We start from the raw sequence: 21,929 nt of genomic DNA on the forward strand, positions 1-21,929 counted from the left end.
ACTAGAGTGACAACATGCATAAGGGACCAGCTAATAGTCTGAAAGCAAAGAACAACATGTTTCTCACATTGGCAGTGTATGCCTTGTTACGTGCCTGTGTCTCATTGTTGGAAATCCTGCAACTGATACCTCTTAAACTCTTGCATGTTATGAGTTGTATAAGAATCAGATTCAGAATCAAGCTCATTATCACTGACATATTTCGTGAAATGTGTTGTTTTGTAGCAGTAGTATAGTGCAATACATAAAAAATTACTATAAGATACAGCAAGAAATATAAAAATATAACTAAATTATGCAAAAAGTGAGTTGGTGTTTATAGGTTCATGATCCGTTCAGAAATATAATGGTGGAAGGGAGGAAGCTGCTCCTAAAACGTTGAGTCTGTATCTACAGACTCCTATACCTCCTTGTGAGTGTAGTAATGAGAAGAGGGCAAGTTCTGCGTGGTGGGTGTCCTTAATGATGGGTGCCACCCTTCTGAGGCATCGCCTTTTAAAGATGCTCTTATTGCTGAGGGAGCTCGTGCCCATAATGGAGTTGGGTGAATTTACAGAATGCTCTGCAGCTTTCTCTGATCTGATGCAGTGGCCCTCTCCATACCAGATGATGATGCAACCAGTATAGTACAACTATAGAAAAATTTACTAGACTCTTTGCTAGATAAGATTAGATTAGATTATGAGGACTCTCAGTCCTCGTTTTATTGTCATTTAGAAATGCATGCATTAAAAATGATACAATTTTCCTCCAGTATGATATCACAGAAACACAAAACAGACCAAGACTAAAACTGACAAAAAACACATAATTATAACATATAGTTAAAACAGTGGAAAGCAATACCGTAATTTGATAAAATAACTAAATGTCCTCAATTCCTAATGAAATATAGTTGCTGGCATGTCTTCTTTGTAATTTCATAAATATGTTGTGTCCAGGATATATCTTCAGAGATTTGTCACCAAGATTAGCTGATACCAAATGGGAGCATTATAAAATATGAACAAGCATGCATGAGGTTACAAGAGTTAGAGACAGATTATGCAGATACAGGCATAGGCAACTCAGATTTGTGTAATCTAAGATTGTGTATTTTAGGAGCGGGAAAGGAAATGTATTCTAAGCTGTAAAATAATTCCACGTGTTTGAACAGCTGAGAACTTTACAGCTAGATTTCAGATTTATAGACTTATACATCATAGAAGTAGTTACTTTGATCCAACTCACCCATGCCAACCAAGATAGTTGCCTGAGCTAGTCTGTTTTGCCTAGGTGTAGCCTATATCTCTCTAAACCAGGGGTTCCTACCTTTTGTATGCCATAGACAAATACTATTAAGTAAGGGTTCTGTGGACCCCGGGTTGGGAACCCCTGCTGTAAACCTTTCCTATCAATGTACATGTCCAAATGTCTTCTAAATGTAGTAAATGTACACATGTCTGTCATTTCCTCTGTAGGGTCATTCTATATACCTACCATCCTCTAAGTGAAGAAGTTGTCCATCAGGTCCCTTTTAACTCTTTCCTGTCACACCTTAAATTTATGCCCTATTGTCCTGGAGCCCACTACCTGGGGGGAAAAAAGGACTGTGACATTATCTCTGTCCTTCATGCTTTTAGAAACTGCTAAAAGGTCACCCTTTGCTCTAGCGAAAACAGTTCCCAATCTATCTAATCTCTTCTTACAATTCAAGCTCTCAATATCCTTGAGATTTTTTTTGCATCCTCTGTAAATGAGTCACATCCTGCCTACAGTTCGGTGACCAGAAATGCTCTTAGTACTCCAAGTGCAGTCTCCCTAACAAAGAATATGATGTTTCCCATCATGTTCTGATTCTAAAATGTCTTCCAATCCTAACGATTCAAATCACTAATGATTTAATCTAATTTCTCCAAAGCTCTATCAATGATGTGTCTGTAAATCACTGTCTTTCTCTTCTGGTCAGGGGCATGGTACGAGTTGTATAGGAATCAGATTCAGAATCAGGCTTATTATCACTGACATATTTCGTGAAATGTGTTGTTTGTAGCAGTAGTATAGTGCAATACATTAAAAAATTACTATAAGATACAGTAAGAAATATAAAAATATAATTAAGTTGTGCAAAAAGAGAGCAAAAGTGAGTTGGTGTTCATGGGTTCATGATCCGTTCAGAAATCGGATGGTGGAAGGGAAGAAACATACTGCCTCTCACAGCTATCCTGACTATAGTTCTTCCCAATCTGTAACAGTGCCCCTCCCTTTTCTCAGTTCCTTCATCTCCACTGCATCTGTTCCCAGAATGCGGATTTCCTTTCCAGAACATCAGAGATGTCTTCCTTCTTCAAAGAATGGAATTTCCCTTCCTCCACCATTGCTGTGCCCTCACCATTATTCCTTCCATTTTCCGGACATCCACCTTCGCCCCATCTTCTAGCCACCTTAACAGGGATACAGCTCCCCTTGTCCTTACTTACCACCCCGTGAGCCTCTGCATCCAGCACATTATTCTCCACAACTTCCGCAATGTTCAACAGGACCCTGCCACCAAACACATCTTTAACTCCTCCTACTCTCCACTTTCCGCAGGGATCACTCACTTTGAAATTCTCTCATCCATTTGTTCCTCCCCACTTGGCAGCATCCTGGCACTTATCCTGCAAGTGGAAGAAGTGCTATACCTGCCCATTTCAGCTCCTCTCTCACCTCCTTTATGGGCTCCAAACAGTCCTTTCAGGTGAGGAAACACTTTTCCTGCAAATTTGTAGGAGTCATTTACTGTATCTGGTGCTCCTGATGTGTCCTCCTCTATATTGATGAGACATGGCGGAAATTGGAGTCTGCTTTGCTGAGCACCTTCGCTCCATTCGTAACAAGCAAGATTTCCTAGTGGCTAATCATTTTAGTTCCAATTGCCATTCCCATTTTGGCATGTCAGTTCATGGCCTTCTCGACTGCAACGCCTTCAACCTGACAGCACAAACGTCGATTTCTCTAACTTCCAGTAGTTTTCTCTGCCTTCCCCTTCCTTCTTTTTCCCCTCTCCTCGCCTGCCAATTGTCTCTCTCTCGTGCCCTTTCTCCTTTCCTTTCTCTCATGGTCCATTTTCCTCTCCTATCAGATTCCTTCTTCTTCAGCCCTTTACCATTTTCATCCATCATCTCCCAGTTTCTCACTTCATCCCGTCTTCCTGGTTTCACCTAGCACCTTCCAGCTTGAACTCCTCCCCCTCCCCCTCCCCGCACCTTCCTTTTCTGGCTTCTTCTCCTCTCCCTTCCAGTACTGACGAAGAGCCTCGGCTCGAAGTATTGACTGTTTATTCCTTCAAAGTTTTAAAGTACATTTAATATCAGAGTATGTTTACAGTACTCAACCTGAAATTCATCCTCTCACAAAAGTCCATGAAATAAAGAAACCTCATAGAATGATAGAAACATCGAAATCCCGAAGCCCCCCCCAACTTTGCCCAAGCAACTGCAAAAGTATCAATCCCTCCCTTTACCTCCAGTCACGCTAGCAGAAGAACCGACCACCCTAGACTCCCTCCCAACCCCATCACCATGCACGGCAGCAACAGAAGCACCAAAGAGTCCATCAAACTGCAGTTCACAAACCAGCCCTTCAGTATCTCAGACAGGCTGTCTCTGTCCAGCAAGAGAGAGAGAGGTCGCTCCCGTAACAACCAGAGTGGAGACCAGCAACTTGCCACTCCGATGTTACAATCCTTTGCGTTGCACCTCCAAGCCCCCTGTCTCAGGGACCAGCAGGCTCGATCTCTCTGTTGAAAGAAAGAGAGAAGGGATCGCTCGAGTACAGGGACTTCCCTCCAATAGCAACCGGTGATTAGCAAACACACTGCCTGCTGTCTTGATGTTCCAGTCTTGACAATTCAGTTGGCAAAACTGGTGAATGACCAGGTTGCCGACAGGGCCACTACCCAGCTGCTGACCTCCCTGCCCTAAGGGCACATGTCTTCCAGGCTGTTCCTAGAAACAGCGAAGCACAAGGCTGCACATTTGGTCTGGAAACCCATCGCTTGTGAAGAACTGTAGATCACAGACTCTGACAGAACGACAACCACCTTGAAAAGAAATGAAAGACATAAGAGAAGAGAAATAAGCTGTTTTGTGGACAAACTGGAAGAAGTCGCCTGGGTCTGCAGAATCCTTTGGTGCCATCTTTCCTTGCTCCACCCTCATTCTTTCCACAGATGCTGCCTGACCTGCTGAGATTCCCCAGTATGTTGCATGAGTTCCTCTGGATTCCAGCGCCTGCAGTTCCTTGTGCATCCCCATCTCCCAACTTTTAACTGTGCTTTGGGTATCTTTCCTTCATCTGTACGCTACCATGATTGCAGGAATGTGTATCTGGAATCAAATATTGCTTGGGGCTGGGGGAACTTAATGGATAGAGTATGGGGGTGATTGGCAGATTAAACCGGATGAGAGAAAGCAAAGAAATTTCATAACTGTGGGCTGTGGTGAAGGGGGTTCATGTGTTGGAAAGAACCTCACCCCTCCCAGTTTCTGTTAACCCAGTTATGATTCAGCATTTCAACCCCAAATGTTGACGACCCTTTGCATTCACAGACACTGTTTGACCCTTTGAATTTGTCTAGCTCCTTGCTTTCTGCTTCAGGTTCCAGCATCTGTAACAAATTGGTTTTGGCAACCCAGAATCTTGTCTACTGGCCTGTTTCCTGTGGTTAATTTATATCTTATGTTACTTTATCTGTCACTTGGGTAGATACCACCTTTGATTTCCTGAAGAAATGCTGTTGATGGATGCACAGAGCAGTGGATATGATGCAGGTATCAAGCAATAGTGAATAGTGATGTTTCCTTGGTTACAGATTATGTTGGCATGGTGCTAACAGGCCAATGCACAATGTCCGATGTAAAGGCTTTGTTACTTCAAATGGATTCAGAAGAATTACTGATAAATGTCATAAACTATGGCAAAATATTCATTATTACTTTCAACTCTAGAATCTATGAGAGAGGAATTTCTTTTGTGCAGTATAATATATGTGAGCAAATTTATCTAAAAATCATGCAATTAGGCCACTTAAAACTTCATAACTGAAATTCATAGACTTTTAATAGGTAAAGATATAAATAATTACCGAATCGAAGGTGGTAGGTACAGATCAGCTATGATCCAGTTGAAACACTAACAGCTTCATAATAGCCCAACATTGTTATTAATGTTCTTTCCCACGGTCCTGACAATGTTTGTGGCTAATGTCTGCCTGGGTAGCATATTTATATATCTTTAGCCTGAATCCCCACATGTTGCATGCCTGCAGATAGTGACGTCAAATCATGCACAATGCAGTTTTTTTGATGCAAATTAAAACACAAGACTGAAGAATTGAAGGCATTTTTGCTCTCAGTTTATGGGCCAATCTTATTCGGTCTGCTCCTGGACTGGAAGACACCAGTTACCTCCATGCTAGCCCACAAAAGGGCTCATTGAGGGAGTCTCCACAACATCTGAAACAGGAAATTTGAGGTTATTATTTGGAATTATTATTATTGCTCATAAAATACAGTACTACAGACAAAAAATGAGGTGTTGCAAGAGATTAAAGGTTCTATAGGCTGTACAGGCTGTCAGTAGCTAAAACCCACCATCGGTGTCATATGTAGATAGGGTGGTGAGAAAGGTATTTAGCAGGCTGGTCTTCATCAGTCAGGGCATTGAAGAAAGCAGCTGGACCATTATGTTGCAGTTGGAGAATTTATTGGTGATGTCACAGTTGGTGAACTGTGTATAGTTTTATAGGAAAGATGTGGTTAAACTGGAAAGCCAATGTTTGACTCCATTTTGCTGATTATAGCTTCCATTGTTCACCATGTAATGTGATGAGGGTGTTTGAAACATCAAGGCGAGTGCTGAAGTTTGGAGGTTGTTGGATGCTCCAGCGCTCTGCAGTCACTGAGCGGCTGAGGTAGCAAGCACGAACCTTGTAGCAGGCAGGCTGCGGGATGGGTGCAAGTTGATGTTTGGCTCTATTTTGCCGATTAAAGCTTCCATTGTTTGCTGATTAAAGTGATGAGGGAGTTTGAAGCATGGAAGGAAGCGCAAAGGGTGAGTGCTGGCTGCTTGCCTTTTGATCAGTTGCTCTGTACCAGAGAAGGGAGAGGCTGCTGCTGGGCCTGAAGGGTGGTGCCCAGGTTATTTTCTGCGTTTTAGATGTGGACTTGGATTATAGACTCTTTGTTTTTCAGTCTTATAGTTTTTTATATTTTGTGTTTTTTTGCCCGATCTTCTCGCCTTTTTGTGCAAGGAGGGGAATTTTGAAGGTTGACGTGCCTGATCCATTTTGTTTGCCTTTGTGTGGGAGAGGGATTTGGGTGTCGATGTACCTGATCTGTTTTGTTCATTTTTTTTGTGCAGGAGGAGGGATTTGGGTGTCGATGTGCCTGATCTATTTTGCTCAGTTTTTGTGCAGGACGAGGGGCTTGGGTGATGATGTGCCTGTTCCGATTTTGTTCATTTTTTTTTGCAGGGAGGTGAGGTTTGTGGGTTGATGATCATATTGCCTTTCATTTCTTTCTTGGATTCATGGCTACTCAGAGAATTGAAGAATTTTGGAGTTGTATACTTTGATAATAAACGAACCTTTAGACCTTTGAAAGAATGCATAAAGAATTTATGAGGGCATTGCTAGGACTAAAAGGCCTGAGTTATAGGGAGAGGTTGGTCGGGGTGGATGTTTATTCCTTAGAAGATTGGAGAATGAGAGGCAACCTTACAAAATTGTTTAAAATTATGAGAGGCATAAATAAGGTATATGGAAACAGTATTTTTCCTAGGGTAGGAGAGTCCAAAAATAGGAAGAAAAGATTCCTTAGGTGAAAAGATTAAAAGAGAGCTGAGGGACAACTTAATGACATGGAAGGTTGGAAGTATATGTAATGAACTGTGGGGAGAAATGTTTGAAGCAGGTACAGTATTATTTAAGAAGCACCTGGATAGGTACAGGGAGGATGGGTCTTGGAGGGATGCAGATAGAATGCAGGAAATTGGGACTAGTTGGGTGAGGACCATGGTGAGAATGGACTGGTTGGGCAGAAGGGCCTATATCCTTCCTGTATTGCTCTATGACTCTATGGTGCTAGTGCAACTTGGCCTTCTTGATCTGCTTGGTGCTTTGTCTTAACAACAAGCTCTCTGGTGATCTCCTTAGATTCTAATTGAAGCAGATTGACAGACAGTTGGCTGGTGTTTAACAGAATGGACTTGCTACTTGAAGTGCTACTACAGCGGTACAATCTTCTGAAATTTAAGGCACTATCAACAAATCAAAATTATTTCAGATCTTAATAACTTCATGGAGACCAAGTTAAAAGCAGAATTCCTGGCTCAGAGACTCTGAGTACTCAGAGATTGTGCATATGAAGGACTGAAATTGTTAGGTTTTTAGATACTGAGGAAATTGAGGAGATATGAGGACTGAATGGAACTTGGGATTAAGACATTGGGTCAGCCAAGTTCCTACTAAATGGTGGAGTGGGCTTTAGCAAACAGTCTGCTTGTACTTCTACTTTCTCTGCTCCTAAAGAAGATTAAAATGACTAGTCCATTACATTAAGAGTCTCATTGATTGATTGCTCCAGGATACTAGTATTCAAATTTTCCATCCATAGAGGCTTTAGAAGTATCCTGGAGACTTGCTACATGCAAGGATGGGGCCAGTGTGGAGATATCTAATGGAAAGAATTGCCGAGCTCCCAGGTAGTCAGGTCCTCTTATCTCATTGATATCTCCTTAAGATCCAAATGTATCCACAAGAACAATAAATTGGAGAAAATTTGCACATAAGAGGCCATTCGTGCCATCTTATCTGTGACATTGGAAGAAGTGTCATTTAGCCTAATCTCACCACCCAAGAGCAGGTCAATCCTATCCCCTATCTCCTCATGCACTGTATATGTTCAGATGTTTTTACATGACAGCTACTTCCTCCAATACTCGTTCACTTCCAGATCCCTGTTATACTCAGTTTGGCTCCAGAACAGTGTGTTTTGCAGCAGATTAAAGTTCTTTTGGAGTGACTTTAACCAGAAAACATGGAGCTCACCACAGCAACAAAAATTGCAGTTGATAAAGAATCTTTTTACCAAAGCACATTGATTCTGTGCTTCTGCAAAATACCAAGCCAAATAATGAGCCAAATAAATCATCAAAAATAAAACAAAAATGCTAAATTCTGAAAGTTAAAGGCAGAACATGCCAGAAATGTATCAGTTCCATGTGTTTTTCTTTTATTTGCAAGAAGTTTACGCCCCTACGCTGTCACATGTACTGAGGCGCAGTGAAAAATATTTTTTTTAAATCTACCATACATAATTACAGTGGGGTAGAAAAAAAAACAAAATACATAATATAGGTTACAAAGATATGGAAGGGTGTGAATAAAGAGTTTTTAAGATGCAATGTTTAACTGGGTGATAAAAAGAGCAGCAAGCGCAGAGTGAGGGACAAATGGACTCTGATGGAAAATGTGGATGGAGCGGTTAAGATAATTGGCAGAGAAACGTTTAAGAGAAAGCTGACCTGATCTTTTCATGTATTCATTCACAGCAGTTGTATGCCATAGTATTTATTGAGCATATCTAATTTCCTCTGATATGAGGGGGCAGTTAAAAGTTAGCTATGAGAGGGAGAAAGGGCTAAATATGTATGCTGAGGGTGTGGGAGGTGATAGGGGTGCAAACTAAACTCCAGCATGGGCCCATCTGATGAATAGACTATTCTTCCCTGGATGTAATATTCTTATATCACAGGTGTTAAATTTAGACTCTGAATTTAACTTTTGGCTCTGCATCTTGTGGGAAGGTTATGACAACAGTTAATCTGAAGCAATTTACTGATGCGATTAACAGTCACCCTTACCACTGAATTGTAACCAATCAAACACTGGCTGCGATCACCCCTTTAAGTAGTAGCCAGAGAGCACATAAGTGAGAAGCTTTTCCTATACTTGACTTATTGTGGCTTTTCTCTTTGAGTCTTTGCCAGAAATGCTCAGTCCATTGAACCAGTTCATATGCATTAAATTGTGCACTTGTCACCTTGTCACCATGCCATTTCTAAATCATATTCCGTCGTGTGGAAGAGGATCCATTGACTCTCTTATTATCATGTCTGGCTACCCTCAACTTAAAGGCTCAAATGGAATATTGTGCAGCTAAGTCATTGCTTCTTACTCTATGAATATTCTTATAGTTAAAATAATAAATCAATTAAATTTTTTTTTGCAATACATCAATGTTGTTTCAATTCCAAATGATCTTCGTTGCAGAGGCTTTAGGCTATCTCATAGTTATTAAAGGTGTTGCATAAAAGGACACCTTTATTTAGATGGACAAAGTATTTTGGCTGAAGAGGAGCAGAATGTAACTTTATGAACAGTAAAAGACAGAAAGTGGAAAGATGATAACAATTTATGGCCCTAATAGAGATATACACACAGTGGCCACTTTAATAGCTACACCTGTACATCTGCTTGTCAATCAAATATCTAATTAGACAATCATGCATTAGTAACTCACTGTATAAAAGCATGCAGACATGGTCAAGATGTTCAGTTGTTATTCAGACCAAACATCAGAGCAAAGTCAAGGGGTGGTTTGAATATCTCAGAAATTGCTGATCTTCTATGATTTTCATGCACAAAAGTCTCTAGGTTTACAGAGAATATTGCGGAAAAGTTTTTTAAATCCAGTTAGCAGCAGTTCTGTGGGCGAAAATGCCTTGTTAATAAGGGACATCAGAGGAGAATGGCCAGACTGGTTCAAGCTGACAGGAAGGAGACAGTAACTCAAATAACCACATGTTACAATGTCCCAAGGCAGGACAACATCTATGAATGCACAGCATGTCAAAACTTGATGTGGGTGGGCTATCACAGCAGAAGGTCACACTGGGTTCCACTTATGTATCTAATAAAGTGGCCACTGTTATACAGCATGAAAAACAGGCTTTTGGCCCAACTCATCCGCGTCCACCAAGGTGCCTATCTGAGCTGTTCCCATTTGCCTTTGGGCCATAATCTGTTAACCCTTTCCTCTCCAAGTACTTGCCTGAATGTCTTTTAATGTACCTGCCTCTACCACTTTTGGCAGCTTGCTCCATACCCCCTGCCCTCTGTGTGAAGAAGTTGCTGCTAAGGTCCATTTTAAATCACTCCTCTCTAATCTTAAACCTATAGACTCTAGTTTTAAGCTCCCCTACTCTAGGGAAAATACTGTGAAAATTCACTGTATCTCTGTCCCTCATGATTTTATAAACATCTAAAAGGTCAGTATGGTGAAACGTCCCAAGGCACTTCAGGGGTGTGTTCAGATAGAAAATAAGACCTTCCCCAAACAAGAATGATGGAGTTATGGACATGAAGCAGTTCTTTTGGAACACTAATCCAATGTTTATTCTCCCCACGTTTTCATTAAATCTCCCGGGGTTCTACCTCATACGGGCTCTCTTCCAGGTGCAGGTGGGAACTATACAAATATGATGTTTCACCTCACTGGAGGGGAAGCATTATCTGGAAGGTTAGCAGGGGTATTTGGGAGGGTTTAAATTGAGTGCAAGTAGGATGGAAACCACAGCAGCAGGGCAACAGGTGATAGGGCTTTGGATTCTCTTGTTAGTCACAGTCGTGTCATCTAGCCTTTAGAAAACTTCTTCCTCTTTGGGATATATATATCCTGTACCTTCCAAATTGCTTCTAGAAATTCCAGCCAATGCTATTCTGCTGTCATCCCTGCCAGCGTTCCTTTCCAGTCAATTTTCGCCAGCTCCTCTCTCATGCCTCTGTAATTCTCCTTACTCCACTGTAATATTGATACACCTGACTTTGGCTTCCCCTTCTCAAATTTCAAGATGAATTCTATCATATTATGATCACTTTCACCTCAAGGGCCCTTTATCTTAAGCTCTCTAATCAATTCCGAATCATTGCACAACACCCAATCCAGAATAGCTGATCCCCCTGTGGGCTCAACCATGAGCTGCTCTAAAAACCTATCTCATAGGCATTCTAGAATTTTCCCCTCTTGGAATCCCACACCAACTTGATTTTCCTAATCTACTAGCATATTGAAATCCCCCATGACTATTGTATCATTGCCCTTTTGGCATGCATTTTCTATCTCCCATTGAAATTTGTAGACCACATCCTTACTACTGTTTGTTTTATATATATATATAGATATATATAGCCTCTACTTCCTTAGGAGTCTTTGGAGATTCGCCATGCCATCAAAAACCTTGACAATCTTCTATAGATGTGTGGTAGACCGGCTACATTATGGCCTGGAATAGGAACACCAATGCTTTTGACTTGTTTGAGGAAGTGACAAGGGGCTAGATATGGGTAAGGCATGGATGGTATCTCCATTGCTGTTAGTAAGGATTTAATAAGGTTCCTTATGCTAGGTTGATTCAGAAGATAAAAGTGCATGTGATCTAGGGTGAAATGCAAGTTCAGATTCACAACCGGCTCGTCTACAGAAGAGAGAATGTAGAGGTGGAAGGACAATATTCTCTCTGCAGGTTCATGACCACTGACGTTCCACGAGGATCAACGCTGGGACCTCTGTTGTTTGTGATACATATAATGATTTGGATGAAAATGTAGATGAGTGGATTAGTAAGTTTGTGGATGACACCAAGTTTGGTGGAGTTATGGACACTGCAAGGGGCTATCAAGGAATACAGTGGGATATAGACATGGGCAGAGAGATGGAAGATAGAGTTTAATCTGGGCAAGTGTGAGGTGTTGCACTTTGGGAGGTTCAAAGGTCCAATTTTATGTCAGAGAAATGCATACAATATACATCCTGAAATGCTTTTACTTCGCCAACATCCATGAAAACAGAGAAGTGCCCCAAAGAATGAACGTAAGAACCCCAGTCCCCCCCAGTTCCCCTCCCTCCCATGTGTAGTGGCAGTGAGCAACAATCCCCCCTCCCCGCACCGGAAAATAAAAGCAAGCATTGGTCCCACCACCGAGCACTCAACGTGAGCAAAGCGACAGCAAAGACACAGACTTGCAGTTACCCCAAAGACTCGCATTCAACATACCGCAGGTTCTCTCTCTCCCTAATAAGGAGAAAAAGATGTCTCCATTTTCCCAGCGAGCGGGGTGACATAGCAAACAACTCACTGGTTTACGATGTTATAAGTCCATTATGTCGCTTTTTCCAATCTCTGTTCTCCAAGATCTCAAAGATCCCGGGTCTGTGGGCACACAGCAGATATCCCGACACACGGGTCTCCTGCCATGACACCGACCCTCGATCCACCCGTCTCCAGAACCCCGAGATCTTAGGCTTCCAAATACGAGCCGGACTCTCAGGCCGAACCCCTGGCGTGCCGAACAACGGCCAGTCCTGAAACCCCGGGAACAGGTCCCATTCCCACAAAGAACCGAAGTTAGCGTGTAATTCCAGGTTACGGTCTTCAAAAGAACCCTGAAAGGGAAAAATAAAGATATTAAAGATGGAAATAGAGCTGCTTCCAAAGATACAAGCAAAGGAGTCACCATTTAGCGCCATCTTAACTTAGCTCGCTCCGCCTCTGTCAAATGAAATGAGAAAGTATACAAGTAACCGTAGATCCATAGCTCATTGAAAGTGGCAATGCAAGTGGGTAAAGTGGTAAAGAAAGCACATGGAATGCTTGCTTTCATTGGTAGAGGTGTTGAGTACAAGAATAAAGAAGTCATGCTGCATCTACAGTCTATAAAAATTCAGTCAGACTGCACTTGGAGTATTGTGTGCAGTATAGGAAGGATGTGAAGACTATGGAGAGGATGCAGCAAGGGTTTACCAGGATGCTGCCTGGATTAGAGAGTATGAGCTGTAAAGTAAGGTTAGACAATGTTGGGTTGTTCTCCCTACAGCGTCGGAGGCTGAGGGGAGACTTGATAGAAGTTTATAAAACTACGAGAGACATAGAAGGTAGACCCTCAGAATCATTTCTCCAGAGCAGATGTATCAAAGACCGAGGATATTCTCTTAAGGTTGGTGGGGGGTAGGGTTGAAAGCAATCTGAATTGTAAGTTCTTTACACAGAGATTGGCAGGTGCCTGGAATAGATCACCAGGGGCCATAGTGGAAGCAGTTTGGTGGAGTTTAAGAGGCTTTTAGAATCTGAAGGGAATGGTGGGATATAGATGATAACAGAGGAGGGAACTTAGTATAAATTGGTATCAGGATTACCACAACATTGTAGGCTGAATGGCCTGTTCAGTGTGGTATTATTCCATCTACACTCTAGGTGGAACTTACAGTAGGGAGGAAAGGAGAGCACCTGGAGGAGAAAGATACAGTCACAGACAGAACATGCAAACACCACGCTGACAGCTGGAAATGTGAGGCAGCAGCTCTACCAACTGTGCCACGGTTTACCAAAGGTTTAAGCATGCAGGAGGCTAAAGGAGCGTCTAAAAGAAGAGGTAGTTCCAGTAAATAGGACCGGATTTTGTTAGCTGGGTTTCGAGAAAAGTCCTTGGGATATTTTTTCATATGAAAGATCTTGCATAAATGCAAATTGAAAAGTGAGTTGGGATGTCCTAAAAGAGATGTGAAAGGCACTATACAAGTGCAAGTTACTACTTGGGACCCTTTCTAGTATATATTTACTGAGCAATGCCAATGCAAATGAGATATCAGCAGATGGATCTTCACTTAAGCCATGGCTTCCAGTGGCAGGATGAAGGAGACAGGGTCTATGCAGCTGAAAGTGGGAGCAAGCATGGACGCCTGGTTATGAACAGGTTCTTGAACCGACCTGCACAACCATAATGCTTTCTCAGCATAGGAACACCTCTTGTACTACCATGGGCATAGTATCTGACTGCTAGCATCATAGTCTGGTATGGCTATTTAAATGTGCAGCAATGTAAGAAGCTGAAGACAGTAATAGATCCAGTCCAACACTTGATTGATCGATCCCTCCTCACTTTGGGTGTTTTCTAAATGAGCTACTGCCTCAAGAAGGCAGCAACTGTTGTCAAACATCCCCTTCATCCAGGACATGCCATCTTCCTGCAGCTACCATTGGGCAGGAGGTATAGAAGCCTGAACTCCCACACCACCAGGTTCAAGAGCAAATACTTCCCTTCAACCATGACATTCTTGAACCAGTGGTACAATCCTAATCACTACCTCAGTGTAGAAACCCAGTGACCACTCAAGCACTTTGCACTACAATGAAGCTTTCATTTTTCCTATTTGTGTATGTAAATTATGTTGAACTTATGTTTCCTTTGTGAATGTTGTGTCCCTGATGCTATGTGCCTGTGATGCTGCTGCAGTTAAGTTTTACATCACACCTGTGTATAAATGCACTTGTACGCATGACAATAAACTCAACTTTGATTTTGTCTCTGATTGTCTGCTCTTTGCACTGATGTTTTGTTTCATACAATCTTTTTGTTTCTTCATCATCTAATATCATTTATGCATACTGCCTGTGTCTGTGCATTGTCCATTTGGCTGTGATGCTGCAGCAAACAACCTTTTATTATACCTGTACCTCACTGCACTTATATGTATGACAGTAATCCCACCCTGAGTTGACCTAATGTTGCTTTTTTGCTTGTTCCCCTCTCCCCAGACTACACAGACGGTACTGGTGGTGATCGTGGTCTTCTGCATCTCCTGGCTCCCCAGCCATGTGATTGCTCTGTGGACTGAGTTCGGCAGCTTCCCGCTGAACAATGCCTCCTACATCTTCAGGATAACCGCCCACTGCCTAGCCTACAGCAACTCCTCCATCAACCCCGTCATCTACGCCTTCCTGTCAGAAAACTTCAGGAAATCCTACAAGGAGGTATTCAGATGCAAAGTCCGAAACACCTCTCCACCGAATCAAGTCAAGGAACTTCGGACTACAACAGACGTTGTGTCATCTAATTGCAGCACTGATATGTGATCTGAATTAAGACTGGATCAGTGAGGCTAATGGTAATACTGTAACATTCACACCAGTCATCCATTTTAGCGTTAAGCAGTCTGTTCTGTTGGAGATCATTAATCATTTTTGGGTGCAAGGAATTTTGGTTGAAGTTGTACTAGTGCACAGGAACCCAATGGGATAACAGTTTAGAGACATGTCATTGTAGGCTGTTCATTCCAAAATGTTCTGGCAGCACCATTGACTCTGGATTCAAATGGTGTGTGTTATTTTCCACTTGAGACGCAAGTGCGCACAATGTAGATTTGAACTTTTAGTGCAGTGTTGAGAAAGTGTAGGACTTGTTTATTCAGTTAGTTGCTAAATTGAATTCCCTCTATTGGGTATGAATGAAGATCCAATGGGAGTATTTTGAAAGAGTTGCGGGGGAGGGGGGGGTTGTTTGCTGTTATATCCTGGACAGTGTTAGTTATTCAATCAACATTCAACATTGGGGAACAGACATGTTCGTAATTATATTTCTTTACATACAGGAGCTACAGTGTCTATAAAAAGTTTTCATGCCCTTTGGAAGTTTTCATGATTTATTGTTTTACAATATTGTATCACTGTGATTTAATTTGGCTTATTTGACACTGATCAACAGAAAAAGACTCTTTCGTGTCAAAGCGAAAACAGATCTCTACAAGATGATCTAAATTAATTACAAATATAATACAGAAAATAATTGATTGCATAAGTATTCACCCCCTTCAAGTTGGTATTTAGTAGATGCACCTTTGGCAGCAATTACAGCCTTGAGGCTGTGTGGATAGGTCTTGCAACACTTTTTTCGTAATTAATTTAGATCACTTTGTAGAGATGTTTTCACTTTAACACAAGGGTCTTTTTCCTGTTGATCAGTGTCAAAGAAACCAAATTATATCCATTGTGCTTCCATGTTAGAAAACAATAAAACATGAAAACTTCCAAGGGAGGGGGTGGTGAATACCTTTTATAGGCACGATATCTGAATGCAGTTGGCTGACTTGTTCCCTTCATTATGATGGAGATTTATTTCATTAAATATAAACTAACTGGGATGTTCTGAAAAGGTTGTGAAAGGCACCATATAAATGGAAAGTATTAATTTGCAAACTCTTCGATATATAAAGTTTCACTGCTCAATACAGTGATCACACTTTAGTAATGAACAAAGTGGCAATGGAAATGAGATAACAGCACACAGTAGTATTACTAATCTTTCATCAGCATTGCCAGCAATGCCAGGATTGATTACCTGTCACTAACTGCTGCGAGATGGAATGGTTTGCTCAAATAGTTGAGAAGACAGATGTTCTGGTGCCGTTTGCATTTGCATGTATGCTGGATATAAAGACGCTGATTGAGAATGTGCGGGAAACACTCAGCAGGTTATGCAGTGGAAGGAGAAAGAAATAACCTTTTTAGATCAGAGACCCTTTGCAGAAAGGAAAAAGAAAGACAACAAAAGAGTAATTTTAACCTACAAAGAAAGCGATGGGAGGAATTGATTAGCCAAAGGGAATATCATTGATACAGTGAGGCTTCATTGAGATGGCATATTTCCATCTACTAGATTTTTTTTGAAACAACAGTTCAGTGGGTTCATGATTATCACTGCTGATGAACTTTATCCCGCCTTCTGTGGTGCCTCTGGCTGACTGTAATAAAAACTAAATGCTGGCAGAATTTTGGGGGAAGTAAACACTCTGCGAACTTTGGGCCTTGTATGAGCAGCCTGTACTGAGCTCTGAAACCCATCAGTCAGGCTTGATGTCAACAGAACTTACCTTTCAAAAGGCATAGAAGCAACTCTTTGGCAGATGTGCTCCTAAATATATTGTGGCTATTCACTGAAGTTTGTAGCTTGTACCTTTAAGTTCCAACTAATGTTTCTGAGGGAAGAAACATGAAATTTGCATCTGGTAATGATACTGGGAAACATCAAAGCACTAAGGGGAATCATGCACAAAGGTTCTGGAGACAACTTACCAATGGCTGTAATTTTGGGCAGAAATAAATTGTGCTTTCTAACATCACTACATTGCTTAGAGGAGGGACTGCACCTGAAAATGGACACTCAATCCAGTTTGTAGCCTCTTGAGATCAATTTAAAGGTAGAGGTCAGAACATCTGATCTTCTTTATTATGTTCTTTTGCCAGCCCTATGAGGCAATTAGCATTAGTGTATTTTAAATTGCAAGGACTGTGAGATGAATATTATGTGGGCTGGAACACAGGATTCAGAGTTTTGCTGCGGATATTGGCATAATGTCATAGGCAGTTTCAGGTTCTATTAGTAAAAAATAATCGACTTGCGTTAGAGTTGCCTTGGCTCCTATGGATTGGTCCCTGAATTGAGGGACTTCTCCTGTGAAGAAACAATGAGGAAGATTGGCCTGAAGAGAAGTCCAGGAGGGATTGGCAGGACTGGTGTTATAAGGCACATGCTTTGATTTAATGGATCAGCAGCTTAGTCCTGAGATGTGGAAGCACTTCTGTCAGCAGAGCATCCTAAATATTTGGGACTGTCTCTATCCCAGAAGTCTGAGGATGCTCGTAGAGTTATGCAGCCCCCTGAATCAGCAGAAAATATCATGCATGCATTTATGCTGAATCCATTTTTGTTTCTCTCCACATGTCCCCACCCAACTCATATTCTATCACTTGCCTGCACGACAGACAATCTACAACCATGAATTAACCTAACAACTCTCATGTCTGTGGGAGGAAACCAAAGTGCCTGGGTGAAATCGGTGTTGTCACAGGGAGAACATGCAGACTCCACACAGACAAGATTGAGTACGGTCACTGGCGCTGGGAGGCAGCACTTGCTGGACCCTGTGTGCTGCCAACCTCAAGGCTGTGATAAATTGTTGGATGTGACAGAAAACGGGAGTTATATAGATTGGTTTGATAGGTGCACCTGAGGCCTTAGTTCGGCTGTGATCATATTTCAAGCAAGACCAGGGTTATAATTTATCATTTATCACCACAATACAAGTTGCAGGTTAATGCAAGCTGCTTCAGTAAGAAGATTAAGAAGAAGAATGAGATTAGCTTTATTTGTTACCTGTACATCAAAGCAGGTGTATGGGGTTGGGTAGAATCCGGGATCAACCATGATGGAATATCAGAGCAGACTTGATGGGCTGAATGGCCTAATTCTGCTCCTATGTCTTATGGTCATGAATGGTACTAGATATGAGGAATTTCATTGTGATCATTCTCAGACTGGAACAGTGAAAGGGACTTTTAATGTTTTAATAAGAAGAGTAATGCTGAGTCAAGTATTGGAGTTCTGAAATACTGTGCAGCCTACAAACGTACAGTTGAATGAAAAATTTTTCCTTGGTACCAGCTACCATTGGCAAGGCTGTCATTCATTGCCCAACTCAATTTGCCCTTGACAATGGTTCAGCGATCCCTCCTCAAACCCATGTAGAAGCTGTGGAGAAAAGACTCCAGCAGTGGGAAGTTTTAGGATGTTGGTTCAGTGACAGGGAAGGAATGACCATATATTCTGAGTCAGGAAGCCATGGAACCAAAGACAGTGGCATTCTTGTACACGTACCAGTGTTTGCAAGATGTTGGTGTAGCCTTGCCAAGCAGCAGTGGTACAAATAGAAACCAAGATAAGCCAGTGCTGGAAGGTATTTTTCATAATCTATGCTTATTCTTTTGTAATTTCCTGTCATAACCTCCTCCAATGCTATAAATACTATTACCTTTGGCCCTTCGGAATATTCCACTTCCATCATCCCACTAGCATTCTGTTAACAAGGTCCTAAGCTTTGAAACTCATGCCCCCTCGTACTCTGATCACTTATGCCTGTCTCTCCACTCCTTGTCTGATCCTCTCTTCAGTTCCCCAGGCCCAAAGGTGTAAGACTCGTGCACCTGCCTCTCTTTTGTTGCTTGGGTCCAAAGCTCTGAAGCTAATTCCTCTTTTTTTCCTCTTCCTCTTTTTTTCTCTCCCTCTCCCCCTCAGCTCCCCCTCTCCCTCTCTGTCCCTCTCCCTCCCTTTTCTTTACTCCCCCCCCCCAATCTGTTTTTTCTGTGTCTCTGTGGTTTGTCTCCTTCTTTCATGGACCTAGAACATGGAAACTTCCAGGACAGCAGAAGGACAGCAGGTCCTTCATGTCTGTACAGAGCATGTTGCCAGATTTAAATGATCCCTTCTGCCTGTGTATGATCCATATCCCTCCACTCACTGCATATTTATGTATCTACCTGAAAGACTTTACAACAGCACTACAGTATTGTGTCAGTTTCCACGACCACCTCCGGCTGCCTGTTCCCGGCTCCTATCACTCTTTGTGCTTAAAGAAAACTCACCCTGCACATCCCTTGTAAACTTTGCCCTCTCACCTTAAAGCTTTGCTCTCTAGTATTATCAATTTCAACCCCAGTAGAACAATAATTTTGAGTGTCTACTCTATCTATGACCCGGCTGGTGGCGTAGTGGCATCAGTGCCGGACTTCAGAATGAAGGGTCCCAAGTTCAAATCCAACCAGCTCTTCTGCACGCTTTCCATCCGTGCTGGGTTACGAGCTGGTGATCCCTTTGGAAACTCACCCGGCAGAAGACAATGGCAAACCACTGCTGTAACTTGCCTCGTACGCGGTTCCCCTCTACGTCAGAGAGGCGTTGAGGGAAATCGTCCGCTAACCGGAGAAACTGGTTGCAACGTACCTTTCCTACTCTAGCTATACCTCGCAAAATCGTATACACCTGTCAGATCTCTGCTCAGTCTACGGCGCTTCAGATGAAACGATGATCCACCTCCAATAAAATGTCGCATGTATAGCTCTTACCTTCCCTGTTCCTCTACATCATGTTGCCCAGCATAATTATTGTGAATGATAATAACTAGTATTATAAGAACTCTTTTTTGGAATAAGTGTCCTTCAACAGATTCGGAGTGTAGCAAAATTATTTTGACATGTTTTGGACTAGTGATAAGCATGTGTTAAAAGCAAGTTACCACTGTATGTGTGTTTGACGTATGCTTAGCTTGTCACTTGTTTCTGACATCAGAAAACTTCATGTTTGCTCATGCAGTTCATTCTGACAGCCTCAAGATTTGGACGAGTAGATTTAGGTCGGAGATGAGGAGGAACTGCTTTACCCAGAGAGTGGTGAATCTGTGGAATTCTCTGCCCAGTGAAACAGTGGCTCTCCACGTCCTCTTCCAAGCATTCTGGCATGGGTGAATCAGAGCCCTGGTGGACTGCCCTCCGCAGGTTACAACGGGGATTGGTAACCAAGAAGCACCTTAAAAGGTTGCGTACCTCTGGCAGAGGAAGTGTGCAGATCATGGGACAGCTCAGCCCAGGGCAGATACCTTTCCGATCTGGAGGTGGTGAAGCATCATAAAAACTCCACTGGCTGATTGTCTCTTTCTGACTGACCGTTGGTCTGTGGATGATGGCCGGAGGACAACCTCACTGAGATGTGGAGGAGGGAGAAGACTCACCGGAAGTGGGAGATGAATCGTGGACCCCAGTCCGACATAATGACCTGAGTGAAGCAGTGGAGGTAATCTGCTTATTAGAGAATCAGGGCCACTGTCTCAGTGGCTGACGTAAGTTTGGGAGGGGCGATGATTTGGGCCACCTTGGAGGGTTCGTCTGCCACTCTCATGACCACTGAGGCCCCAGTGAAATGTGGAAAACTGTGATGAAATTCATGGTGTTGTAGGACCACGGGTGTCAAGGGACTGGTAGGGGCTGTAGGAGCCCAGAGGGCTGCTGGTTGGGGAAATTGGACTGGGCACATTAAGGGCAGAGAGCAATGAACAGACATTCATCTGTAATCATGGCAGGCCACTGGAACAGGAATTGCAGAAAATCCAGAGTCTGTTGTGTGCCTGGATGGCCAGAGAAGGGTGAGGAGTGCGTAACTGGATGACCTCAAAGTGCATGGCTGCCAACATGTATATGTGGATGTCAGGTGTGTCAGCCCGAGCGTGCATCTGCTGTAGGGCCTGGCGTATCTGGTTCCCAAGGTCCCAGATTATCAGGGTGAGGATCTGAGAGGATGGAATGATCTCTGTTTCAACTGGGTCGAGCTGTCATGATGGGGTGTCCGCCTTAGTGTACTTGGAACCAGGTCAGTAGGAGATGGTGAATTTGAATTGCTTGAAGAAGAGGGCCAAGCAAGCTTGATGTGGGTTGAGTTGGCAGGTCTATTGGCAGGTTCTGGCTATCAGTCCAGATCAGAAGGGCCCAGTGTTCCCATCAGCCAATGTCTCCATTCCTCCAAGGCTCATTAAATGGAGAGTAGCTCCCTGTTTCCTACTCCACAATGGCATTCTGTAGATTTGAACTTATGCAAGGAGGAGGCACAATGGTATGTCATCCAGGACATTTCTCACCTGGAGTAGATGGCCCCGGCTCCCATGTCTGATGTGTCCGTCTCTATCACAAAGTGTCTGGAGGGGCTTGGATGGCAGAGATTGGGAGGGGTGGTGAAGCACTTCTTGAGCTCTTTGAAAGTGTGGTCTACGGCAGCAGGCCAGGTTACCTGTGAGGTAGGTGAGAGAACTGGTGATTTGGCTGCTGTTTCTGATCAGCAGTAGAAGTTGTGGAAGCTGAAGAAGCACCACATCTGTTTGTGGCCATTCAATGATGATATGCACTTTCTCTGTGCCCATGGTTATGGATATTTCACAGGAAGGAAATGGCTGGGGTGTGGAACTGGTATTTTTCTAACTTGTCATACAGTTTGTTTTTAAGGAGATGCTGAAGGACTGAATGATGTGACAGACGTGGTCTTGGGGTTTCTTGGAGAAGATGAGGATGTCGTTGAGGTAGATGAACACATACCTGTGTTGCATGTCTCAGAGGGTCTCATTAATGAAGGCTTAGAAAACTGTTGGACTGTTGGAAAGTCTGAAAGGCATCACCAAGCATTTATAGTTGCCAGTGGGTGCTATGATCGCTGTCTTCCACTCACCCCCCCTGGAGGATGTGGATCAGGATATATA

General features: G+C 42.7%; 1 protein-coding gene across 1 annotated transcript in view; it reads left to right on the forward strand.

The window, feature by feature from the left end:
* galr1a (galanin receptor 1a) overlaps positions 1–14,934 on the forward strand; it is a 34,150-nt gene extending 19,216 nt beyond the window's left edge. The window contains exon 3 of the mRNA XM_072248181.1: positions 14,617–14,934. Coding sequence (XP_072104282.1) covers positions 14,617–14,934 — 318 coding nt within the window. The remainder of the gene's footprint in view (positions 1–14,616) is intronic.
* Positions 14,935–21,929: the final 6,995 nt, after the last annotated feature.

This window comes from Mobula birostris, chromosome 1 (assembly GCF_030028105.1).
Source record: "Mobula birostris isolate sMobBir1 chromosome 1, sMobBir1.hap1, whole genome shotgun sequence".
In the NCBI taxonomy this organism is placed as follows: domain Eukaryota; kingdom Metazoa; phylum Chordata; class Chondrichthyes; order Myliobatiformes; family Myliobatidae; genus Mobula; species Mobula birostris.